Source organism: Squalius cephalus (genome assembly GCF_949319135.1).
Source record: "Squalius cephalus genome assembly, chromosome: 21".
NCBI lineage: Eukaryota > Metazoa > Chordata > Actinopteri > Cypriniformes > Leuciscidae > Squalius > Squalius cephalus.
In genome coordinates this window covers 1,935,064-1,947,468 of record NC_137142.1, presented here as the reverse complement: position 1 = coordinate 1,947,468, position 12,405 = coordinate 1,935,064, and the positions used below count along the sequence as shown (strand labels likewise).

The following is a 12,405-nucleotide window of genomic DNA, read 5'->3' as shown; positions in this document are numbered from 1 at the left end:
GCTAATACTGTCCATAAATCGTCACCTTGGTTAGAGGATTATTATATACACTCTTAAAAAAAGTTACTCTGGGGTTCTGTATAGAACCCTCAGGTTCTTGACTCAGTTTTAAAGAACACTTTATGACAAAAACGTTTCCATATAAGGAGAAATGTCTTAAATGATTGCATAATACCATCATGCTTATCAGGTTATTTAATTTTGTTTTCTTCTGATAAAGTATGTTTACAAGCGTTTGTTTAATTATGTTTAATTCATCAAATGTAGCCTAATTAAAAATGAATTAAAATCAAATAAATTAATTAAAACTAAATCAATAAAATTGTCACAACCACCAGCTGGAGTGCCCATGATCTCCACCAGAGGGCGCTCCTTCCATCTGCTTAATCACGTCATGGACTGCATTTCCCATAACCCATTGCCTGGACTCATCATGTTCTGATTACTTCCACCTGTGTGTTATTATCTCGTTTACTCTTGCCTATTTAAGCCCTGGGGTTTCAGTCATTCTTTGCAAAGTCTTGTATGTTGTTACACTGTATTTCTGAGTGTTTCCTGGTTTCCTGTGTCTTGTTTTTTTAATTCTCTGCCTGTTTTCTGTATTTCCTTTAGCCTGTGTTTTCTGCCCTGTTGCTCATTTGGATTGTTTGACCCTTTGCTCGTTATATTGGTTCTGATTCTGGACTGTCCCAATAAAGCTGCATTTAGATCTCTTTAACCCAAGTCTCGGAGCAGTTTGTAACAAAATTTAATGTTAGGTAAATGTGTCTGTTGCATTCCGGTTGACAGATTCAGGCATTCACAATCAGGATAGCATGAGGAAAGGGTTACTTCAGTGGTCCACTTCAGACATTCTACTAACTGTGAGTAACTTTGCAACTACAAGTCAACTAACTAACTCTGAAGTTGACATGTAGTTGCAAAGTTACTTATAGCTAGTATAATGTCTGAAGTGGACAATCGAAATAAAGCGTAACTGAGGAAAGACAACTCGCACCAAGAAATAAAGCACGAATCATGTAGACATTGCAAGTCCTGTACTAAAACTTTCAGAATGTGTTCAGATGGCTATTTTAGAATTTAGGACACTATCTGAAGCTCAGCAGAAAATGCAAATATTCGATGGTAGACAAACCTTTATTGCCATCAGCTTTGCTTTCCTCTTTGCCGTAAGTTTCCATGAATTCATTGAAAGCGCCTTTACTGGCTCGAAGAGCGTCGTATGATCCCACCTCGGACACAACCCCATTCACCAACACCACAATCTCATCTACATACGGCAAGAAGCTAATCCCGTGTGTCACCAGGATACGAGTCTACAAGGAAAGAGAAGGGGAAAAAACTGTACAGCAATGCAGAAATTTAAGTCAAGCAGAAAATGTGCTTTTGACATGTATAATAATATAGTGAGTATCCCAGCTATTTGTCAACGTTCCCATTAAGTTATTTCGGAATGTTCTCTGAACACTCAAAATGTTTTAAAAGCGTTTTTTTCTTGGTTAAATTAATGTTAAGGGAACATTCCGTTTCATCATTCTTCAAACATTTTGTGAATGTTACTTTTGAATGTTCTCTGAAAGTTCTGAAACAAGTAGTAACATTTAAAAAATGTTACAATGTTCTGAAAATGTTCCGTGAATGATTTATAAATAACTTTTTATGCTAAAGTTTTGAGACTAGATAACTTCTATTAAAGGATTGGTTCTCTTCAGAATAAAAAATTCTTGAAAATTGACTCTCCCCACGTCATCCAAGATGTTCATGTCTTTCTTTCATACTTTTTGGTTAAAAAGTATATAAATGTTTATTTTGTTATAAAATGACTCTTATTCCTCGGCTGGATCGTGTCGAGACTTTGAAGCTGCACTGAAACTCACATCTGGACCTTCGACCCGTTGGACCCCATTGAAGACACTATATGGAGAAACATCCTGGAATGTTTCCCTCAAAAACCTTCATTTCTTTTCAACTGAAGATAGAAAGACGTGAACATCTTGGATGACGAGGGGGAGAGTAAATCATCAGGAAATTTTAATTCTGAAGTGAACTAATCCTTTAATGTTACTGGAAGAACGTTTGTTCATAACTTTCTCAGAACTAAAGTTCTAGCCTAAAACATAAAACAGTGAAATTAGCCAATAATTTATAAGCTTTTTAGCCTTGGATTTGCTTATTTTTTTCAAGAAACTATGGCAGCCTGAGTGTTGACTTTGACATTAGTCTCCTACCTTATTTCTGAGCATTCCTTTGGGTCCGATCACCCGTTCAAACAGATGTTTTCCCACATGTGAGTCGACAGCAGACAGCGGGTCATCCAGAAGGAACACGTCAGCGGAGCTGTAAACCGCCCGGGCCAAACTCACCCGCTGTTTCTGTCCGCCGCTCAGATTGATGCCCTGGACACAGCAGATCAAACATGAAACATTCAACTCTTAATGTAGTCTATATGTCTATAGCCGCGTTTCCACCGCAGGAAGTAGGGACTTTGGGCTGGTACTTGGTGTGTTTTATTTTAACCACCATGTGTTGCGGTGCATGCAGTAACAGTTGTTTGCTATTCGAATCAACAATGGAGTTTAAAAAATACGGCCGATGGACGACAAGGTTCAGGCTTTATTAAGCTTAAATTCAGAGGATGAAATCCAGCGGGAACTGTAAAGTAGTGCACGTCACCGTACTAATTTGCCTAATCTTCACGGTACATTAGACCGCGGTGGAAATGCAGACAGCAACAGGTCTGGGGGAAAAAAGTTCCTGGGACAAATTATTCTGGGTAATTTCGGTGGAAGGTAAACGCAGCTAAAGTGGTGTTTTTAATGTGCTTTAAGACAAAGCATGTGTAAATTCATAAGTCGACACCATTGCTGAGTATTTCCTCCTTAAAACTGCAGTGAACCAAAGACAGTCTCAGTCTCTGTTGATTTGGCTTTCCATATAAATGAGCGATTTCTCCTAAAATCACCATGAATTGAACGACAACCGTCAAAATTTGTAAATAACATAAGCAGACTTTTATGTCAATCTACAGTCTAATATAAAGTTCAATGCAAATAATGACATTCATCATAATAGCTGTACTTGACTACTTGGATAAATCAATCTTCAGAAACAGGTGCAGCCCAGCAAACATTCTCCCAATGTTCCCATATGGTTCCCGTTCGGTTATTTTTTGGGGAACCAAATTACTAGGAAACGTTCTCTCTTTGTTCTTATTGTAAAAAAAGCTAACCTTCCCAGAATGTTGCAGGGAGGTTATGTGACAACCTAAAGCGAACTTACACAGAACATTCCCTGCAGGTTTTATTTCTATAACCTTATAATCATGCCTACATCCACCACTGAATATGCCAGCTGTGACTGTGGGCCCTATTTTAAGGATCGAAGCTCATGGTCTAAAGCTCACGGCACAAGTGCACTTAGGTCGGTCCGAATCCACTTGTGCTAGTTTAACGACAGGGAAAATGGTCGGCGCGCTGAGTATGGTCTAAAAGTGTTGTCCCTATTCTCTTAATGAGTAATGTGTGTTTTGGGCTTTATAAATGAAATAAAATGAAAACTGCGTCGGGCTGAAAGTGAAACTAGCAAAACACACTTGCGTCGCGCCTGGCGCTGCATTGCACCGGGTGTGTGATAGGGCCTTAAATGTTCGCCAGTCTCAGTTTTCTGATATGTAAAGACTCAAGAACTAACGGTTGGGAAGCAGTGCTCTTCACCTTCTCTCCGATCTCGGTCTGATCTCTCCCGGGCAGCAGGTCCAGGTCGGGCCCGAGAGCACAGGCCTCCACCGCGGAACGGTACCGTTCTTCATCCAACTCCGAGCCGAAGAGGACATTATCCTTCAGTGAGGCGTTCTGGATCCAGGCCTGCTGAGGGACATACGCCACCGACCCCTGAGACACACACACACAAAACTAATGTCAAGCCGGCAGAGAAACACACACCACTAACGTACAGACGGCAGAGAAGAGTTACAGTAATCTTTCATAATAAGATGCGTTTGATTACGTTTATATTAATCTGTCCCTTGAGGCAGTGCAGTTCTCCCAGCAGAGCCGATATCAGTGAAGTCTTTCCCGATCCCACAGCTCCCACCACTGCCACCAGACGACCCGGGGCAATGTCCAGAGACACACTGAACAACACACACATCGATTAAGATCCAGAGTGAAAACAGCTAGATAGAACACACACACATGCAAATACACACACACACACACACACACACACACACACTCATGCAAACACACACACACAATGCTTTTTAAAACTGCTGGCTAATGCTAATCGTAAATTCTCTGAGATTATTATTCACGTCGGCACAAATGATGTTCAACTTCACCAGTCGGAGATCACCAAAATTAATGTTAAAGAGGTGTGTGAACTCGCAAGTACGATGTCAGGCACTGTAATTTGCTCTGGCCCTCTTCCTGTTCGCAGGAGTGTTGAGATAGTCAGTAGATTGTCCTCACTCAATGGCTGGCTGTCGAAGTGGTGTCCGCAAAATAATATAGGGTTCATAGACAATTGGAAAAGTTTTTGGGGCAGACCTGACCTGTTGAAAAGAGATGGTATTCATCCCTCCTGGGATGGTGCTGCTCTTCTCTCTAGTAATATGGCTCATAGTCTTAGAGCTCAAACATGACAATCTGGGGCTCAGGTCAGGAAGCAGACAGACTGGCTAAACCGACCGTCTGCTAGCGGCCTCGCGTCACCAAGGTCAGATAAATCCCATCACATAGAGCCTCTTTCACCTAGCTATCATCATATAGAGACTGTGTCTGTTCACCGAACTAGGAAATACAAAAAACTGCCAAACCCATTTAAGGGTAAAATTTTAATTGATATTCAACAAATAAAAAATAGATATAATACAAATGAGCAAATTATAAAGCTTGGGTTTCTGAATATTCGATCCCTTACTTCAAAAGCACTTATTGTTAATGATATAATTACAGATAATAACCTAGATGTGCTGTGTTTGACAGAAACCTGGCTAAAACACAACGATTACATTACTTTAAATGAGCCCACCCCCCCAAGATTTCTGTTATAAACATGAGGCTGACAAGGCTGACTTGTGTTTGACAAGTATGGCGTACCACAAGGCTCAGTACTAGGACCGTTGATGTTCACTCTGTACATGCTCCCTTTAGGAGATATCATTAGGAAGCATGGAATTAGTTTCCACTGTTATGCTGATGATACTCAGCTCTATATCTCTTTGCGCCCCGAAGAAACTCACCAATTCACAAAATTAACGGGATGCACAGGTGATATAAAAAAAGGGATGACTAGTAAATACTACTTAATTCTGAAAAAACAGAGTTTCTAATGATTGGACCAAAAACTTCCTCACGTAATAACCTAGAATACTGTCTAACACTTGATGGCTGCTCTGTTAAGTCTTCGTCGTCGGTTAGGAACCTGGGTGTGCTCTTTGATACCAATCTTTCATTTGAAAGTCACGTGTCTAGTATCTGTAAAACCGCATTTTTCCATCTTAAGAATATATCTAAATTACGCCATATGCTTTCAATGAAAAATGTGGAACAGTTAGTTCATGCGTTCATGAGCTCAAGGCTAGATTATTGTAATGCTCTACTGGGTGGTTGCCCTGCACGCTTAATAAACAAACTACAGCTGGTCCGCAGCAGCTCGAGTTCTTACCAGAACCAGGAAGTATGACCATATTAGCCCGGTTCTGTCAACACTGCACTGGCTCCCTATTAAACATCGCATACATTTTAAATATTGCTGATTACTTACAAAGCACTAAATGGTTTAGCTCCGCAGTGCTTAAGCGAGCTCTTAACGCATTATAGTCCTTCACGTCTATTGCGATCTCAAAATCCTATGGATTAGTCTTCCTAACATTGTCCGGGAAGCAGACACTCTGTCAGTTCAAAGCTAGACTAAAACCACATAGAACATTATACATTTCTATTATTCAAATCAGTTAAATGATTGTTAGGCTGCATAAATTAGGTCAGCCTGAACCGGGAACACTTCCTATAACACCTGATGTACTCATTACATCATAAGAAGAATGGCATCTACGCTAGTGTTAGTCTTTCTGTTTATTCCGAGGTTTACTGTAATCAGCCGGATCCGGGCCGTATCCAGATCAGATGGAGGACCTGCGCCTGGACACGACCACAACGCACTGTAAGGCCTCATCGACACGACAGCCATCGGCACTGATCCTCAACAAACTCCATACCGGCGTGACTCTGATCTTCAGACAGATGGAACAGGATAATATTCTGATTGTTCCAATCCAATCTGCTTCCAAACTTCTGACCTATAATGCTACCGGACTCATAATCATACACTTTTCTTTCTCCATTCTGTCACTGATGGAGTTTTGGTTCCTTGCCACTGTCGGCTTTTTCCGCCTTTGTCCCCATTTGCTTTTGTCTTGCTTAGTTGGGATATTTAATTGAATATTCAACAATATTATTGATCTGCCTGCATTGACACCATTATATGAGAACTAAACTGAGCAGGACAATAACACACACACACACACACACACACACACACACACACACACACACACACACACACACACACACACACACACACACACCAGAGAAATCCTAAATCATCATTGTAGCATCTGTTTTATACTGTATTAGTGTAAAGATATAGTGAGTGAAAGGGCAGAACTCACTGTTTCAGCACTGGCTCCAGTTCTCTTTCCCAGGCAAACGTGCCGTCAGTCATGTTCACCGCAGCCTCTGTTAATGACATCAGCACAAAAACATTATCTATACAGCAGTCAGGGGGCATTTTTCTGAAATGTATTAGTTTGGATCACAGATAACAAAAATATGTTCTAATAATGTTCTGATAACGTTCTCATTAAGTTATGAAAAAAATATTTCTGAATGTTCACTAACTTTCAAAATGTACAGTTTACAGTTTTTTTCTTGGTTATACAAATATTAAGGAAACAATCTTCAAACATCATGGAAACATTACTTTTTAATGTTTACTTTTTAAACTTTTTAATGCCTTTTTTAGCATTAAAAACATGTTAGACAAACTTCCATAAACGCTCCATTAACGATGTATGAATAATGTTTTTGTGCTAATGTTTCTAGAACATTATTAAAAACCAGATAACTTTGAGAGAATGTTCTATTAACGTTACTGGAAGAACGTTTGTTCATAACTTTGTGAGAATGTCACACAAAATTCTGAGAACCTGCAATGTTTGTTTTAAGTTTTTTTTAAATGTTACTACTCTTCCCATAACATTTGAAGAATGATACAATGAAATGTTCCATTTAAAGTCCCCCTGTGGTGAAAATCCAGCTTTTAGTGTAGTTTATGTGTCTATGTGGTGTTTTTAATCTGCTTTAAGACAAACCATGTGTAAGTTCATAAGTCGACAGCATTGCTGAGTATTTCCTCCTTAAAACTGCAGTGAACCAAAGACAGTCTCAAAAACACACTTTGAAATCGCTGGTGTTTCTGACGTCACAAACTACCTTGTAACCAATCAGATCAACGTGTGATCGTCAACCAGTGGATCTCTGAGCTGAGTGAGTGAGTGAGTGGAGGCGGGGCTCATTTGCATATTCATAGAACTGTGAATAATAAATGAGGCGAGGGTGTCGAGTTACATTCAAGATATTTTAAGGCATGAAGACATTTTTTCAAGTAAAAAACTTCTAAATGTCATTTTGGTGATTAAAGATGAGTTTTAAGGCATGAAATTATTGACTACAGGGGGACTTTAAATTTGCATAATTAAGAAAAAACATTTTTAAAACATTTTTGTTTTTTGAACATTTAGAGATAATTCAGAAATAACATTTTCAAAACCAAGTGAACGTTAGCAAAACGTTCTTAGAGCGTAATATGTTGGCTGGAAGCTTGGACTTGAACTATTCAAGATCAGGAAACAGCTAGAATGCTGAAAAGAGTTCCTGACTCACTGTTGCTGTCGTCATGCTTTATCGCCGTCGTGTCCAGATCACTGCCACTCAGAAACTTCTCCAGTCTTTTCTTAGATACAGTGGTCTGAACAGTGGAAAAAGTATTGTTAGATTTCGAACAAGGCCAAAAATACTTTTATAACCGCAAACAAAGCTTATTGAAAGGTAGCAATAAAATGCTTCGGTAACACTTTACAATAAGGTTCATTAGTTAACATTGTTTAATGTTCATTAGTTAATGTTCATTAGTTTATTTGTAGGTTCATTAGTTAATGTAGACAACTAACATGAACTAACATTGAGCAAAACATTTGTTACAGTATTTATTAATCTTTGTTAATGTTGGTTAATAAAAATACAGCTGTTTGTTGTTTGTTCATGTTAGTTCACAGTGCATTAAGATTTTAATCAAGTATTAGTAAATGTTGAAATTAACATTAACAAAGATTAATAAATGCTGTATAAGTGCAGTTCAGTATTATTTCATGCTAACTAATGTAGTTAACTAATGTTAACTAATGAACCTTATTGTATAGTGTTACCGATGCTTCCGTATAGATAACAATATAAATATGCACACTGTAAAAATTATATGATCAATAAGTAATGACGACATATGTTTTTACATTGCTTTAACTCATCAAAATAATTTAAGCAATTTTCAACTTATACAAGTTATACAAGATTCAACAATTTTTTAAGTCAGTTTAATGTATTTTAAGTTGAAATTACTTAAACATTAAAGGTGATTGTATTTTAAAAAAAATGTTTACAGTGCACACTAAAAAAAAAGAAAAAAGAAAAAGTGTAAAAGTTTTCAGTTCACTTAAAAAAAAACATAAAAAAATGTAATAAACATAAACACATTGCCTTAAAATGATTAAGTAGATAAACTTAATGCTTAATTGAAAAAAATAAGTTTTTTAAGTGACAATTCCACATTACTTAATTTTTTCGATTAAGCATGAAGTTATTTACTATAATATTTTACTATATAATTTTAAGGCAACATTTTTACTACATTTTTTGTAATTTTTTGTAAAAAAATAAATAAAAAATGTTTTACTAAAAGTTAAGTCAACTGATCACTTTTTCCAGTGCAATAATGCATTGATTGGCGTACCTGAACCATGCTGGAGATCAGCTGTGGGAGCATGGCGAGTGGGAAGCGCAGAATGTTGAAGAGTGAGATCGAGGTAAAAGCTTTCTCTGCATCCAAGATGTTATCAGGACTCACAGACACAAACACAGCGAAGGTCGCGAGAGAAACCTGAGGATGACCACACACGACTTCAGTGTCTATCATGGGCTGCTTGCTTTCTGACATTCAATCATTCAGGATCTCAATAAATTTTAAACTTTGCTGTGAATCCACTGTAGACTGAGCCGGACTCTGAGGATCCCTCATCTCATACACCACTGAAAGTTAATTATGTTAAGACATCTGTACATATGTTCAGGTAAATTAAGTATAATAACGATAATGTTGTGAACAACTTGGGTAACACTTAAAGGAGAACTCCGGTCAATTTTAACATTGAGCTCATTTTTTGTAAATTTGGAGTGCTGTCAGTGCAGAGAACAACGACAAAAATCGGTGTTGCCTACACCAAGTTATTCTATTTTTAAAATTTGCACCCTGTTGACTTCAATGGGGCAAGTTTTAAACCTGCTTTTAGCCTCTTAACATCCTTGATGTGTCATTATGATGTGTCACAGTAGTCGATTGTCGAGTTCATGCACATAGGTTTAGTACCTATGATCACGCGCGTGAACTCGACAATCGACTACTGTGGACTTTGACCGAAAACAGGATGTAAATACAGGTATGAGCGCTGGCTGAATTAACATCATTTTTATTAATATCTTGCACATCTACTGCAGTCAGACTCACCGTGTTCACTCTGAAGGAATCACTCACATTGGCTGTGCACTTGTAATGACACATCAAGGATGTTAAGAGGCTAAAAGCAGGTTTAAAACTTGCCCCATTGAAGTCAACAGGGTGCAAATTTTAAAAAGAGGATAACTCGGTGAAGGCAACACCGATTTTTGTCGTTGTTCTCTGTACTGACAGCACTCCAAATGTACAAAAAAATGAGCTCAATGTTAAAATTGACCTGAGTTCTCCTTTAATAATAATGTTCCTTCATTAATGAATAACTACACTGGAACGAATGAGTAACGCATTATTAACACTCTAGTAACTAACTAACAAGAAACTCTGATTAATGAATTAGTAAGTAATAGCGCTCAGTCGAATGAGGTCGTTCATTATTAGCTAATAGTGATTTTTTTCATACCTCCCAGAGAACTACTATATACAGGTTCATAATTAACATGAATAATGCATAATTTATAGTAAAAGGTAACGGTAACCCACTAGTAATGAGTCGAGTGTCACTACATCCTTGTAAAGGAACTATTAATTATTTGGATCAGTAAAGTGAAAAACATGATAACTCCCTCATATTGACTGAAGTCACTGTCAGCTTTTGAGATTTTTAATAGTAATTCCTTCCGATGGATTTGGTGACACTTCAGTCATTACTAGTGTGTTTCAGTCATTACTAGTGTGTTTACGACCTTCACTTCAGTCATTACTAGTGTGTTTCAGTCATTACTAGTGTGTTTACGACCTTCACTTCAGTCATTACTAGTGTGTTTCAGTCATTACTAGTGTGTTTATGACCTTCACTTTAGAGACTGATCCAAATCATTAGTAGTTCCTTTAGAAAGTCATGTAGAAACACTTGATTTATTACTATTGGGTTTTATATTATACATCATGCATTATTAATATTAATTATGAACCTGTATATAGTAGTTCTTATAGTCTTCAGTGAGGTTTGAGAAATAGTAGTTATTGATTAGCTAATAATGAACTTCCTCATTCAACTGAGTACTATTACTTACTAATTCGTTAATCAGAGTTTCTTGTTAGTTAACAGCAGTTACTAGAGTGTTAATAATGCGTTACTCATTTGTTCCTGTGTAGTTATTCATTAATAAAGAAACAGTATTATAAAGTGTTACCTTGCAATAGAAAATCATACTGTATATAAACCATTATTATACTCACAATAGCTGGAGCACATGAGAATATGAAGGTGGAGACGGACGAGAGGTAGGCGAACTTCCTCATCACCTTCAGCTCCTTCTCCCGAATTTCCTGAACCTGAGACTCAAAAGATGATTCCCAGGCGTAATACTTGAGGATCTACCACACAGACGACAGAGAAATGAGAAAATACACGTCACAAAAACATATTTCCATTTGTCCTGTATAATAGAGGAGTGTAGGAAACCACTTACCTTGATTCCATTCAATATGTCATTCACAATCTTCATGCGCGAGTCTTTAAATTTCATGTTTTTCACCTGAAAAGAAGCATGTTGCGCTTAGTGGATAATGATGAAATTATATTTCTATTGTGTTTTCGGTAACACTTTCTAAATGTCACTGTAACTATAATATAATAACATTATAGCAATAGTAATTAATACTTATAAATCAGTGTATAATGGATTATGAGCATGCGCATTGGAAAAGCAAATGCATGACTTATAAGTAATCATAAAAATAATATAAATGTAACTATAACTGTTGTTATAATGCAGTATAGGTCTTATTGAGTCTTTATAAATATATTTATAATATAGTAATACTTACTAAATGGAGCTCTAATTCATTATTCATGGGCTTCATTGAAAGTGTTACCGTGTTTTCTTTTGTCTTTAATAGCATAAGAGTAATGGTTTCTGAAGCGTGATCACCTGGAAGGTCCTGGATTTGGTGGCCAGCCAGCCGTTAATGGGAACCATCAGCACCATCACCAACAGGCCGGATAACACCGACGGGCCCAGCTCGATCCACAGGAACGCTATGGACAGAGCGATCTGCAGTGGACACGACCACAGCAAATGAATGAAGTTGGTGACGTCGTTGAACCTTTGAGCATCCGCTGACATCAGGTTCACGATCTCTCCCGCGGTCGACTCTTTCCTGGACTCGTTAGATACAATTAATGCCTGAAAGGAATCACAAAATCATCCACTGGTTAGCAACTAAATGGTTAGACTGCTAAAATGCCCCTCGTATGCTATTCTAATGTTTTGGAGTCTCCTACAACAAGTTTACATTAATGTAAGGTCAAAAACACTTTATTTAACTCATAATCTCCACTGCACATCAGCTCTTTTCTCTCAGTGTCTGAAACGCTTCGATCGAAGATTCAGGCTATCTAAGCCCCGCCTCTCTGAGAGCTGCTCTGCTCTGATTGGTCAGAAAGCAAACGCTCATTATCATATCTGAATCTCAGCTCTTGATATAGAGCTGGTAAGTCCCGCCCCTTCCGCGAACCCCACTGGACCTCTAGGTTGAAAAATCGTCAATGCAAGTGAATGTGAGAAAATAATTATTTTCTGGTCCCGTTTGAATTGTGCCATGAATGTGAAC

At 37.8% G+C, this 12,405-nt stretch overlaps 1 protein-coding gene across 3 annotated transcripts in view; it reads right to left on the bottom strand.

Moving 5' to 3' along the window:
• abcc2 (ATP binding cassette subfamily C member 2) overlaps window positions 1–12,405 on the bottom strand; it is a 41,022-nt gene that overhangs the window by 13,141 nt on the left and 15,476 nt on the right. For all 3 annotated transcript variants that reach the window (XM_079855486.1, XM_079855488.1, XM_079855487.1), the window contains 10 exons: window positions 11,724–11,978; window positions 11,262–11,327; window positions 11,029–11,166; window positions 9,070–9,216; window positions 7,947–8,031; window positions 6,674–6,740; window positions 4,006–4,132; window positions 3,714–3,890; window positions 2,229–2,396; window positions 1,136–1,316 (listed from right to left, as the gene is read on the bottom strand). In XM_079855486.1, coding sequence (XP_079711612.1) covers window positions 1,136–1,316; window positions 2,229–2,396; window positions 3,714–3,890; window positions 4,006–4,132; window positions 6,674–6,740; window positions 7,947–8,031; window positions 9,070–9,216; window positions 11,029–11,166; window positions 11,262–11,327; window positions 11,724–11,978 — 1,411 coding nt within the window. The remainder of the gene's footprint in view (window positions 1–1,135; window positions 1,317–2,228; window positions 2,397–3,713; window positions 3,891–4,005; window positions 4,133–6,673; window positions 6,741–7,946; window positions 8,032–9,069; window positions 9,217–11,028; window positions 11,167–11,261; window positions 11,328–11,723; window positions 11,979–12,405) is intronic.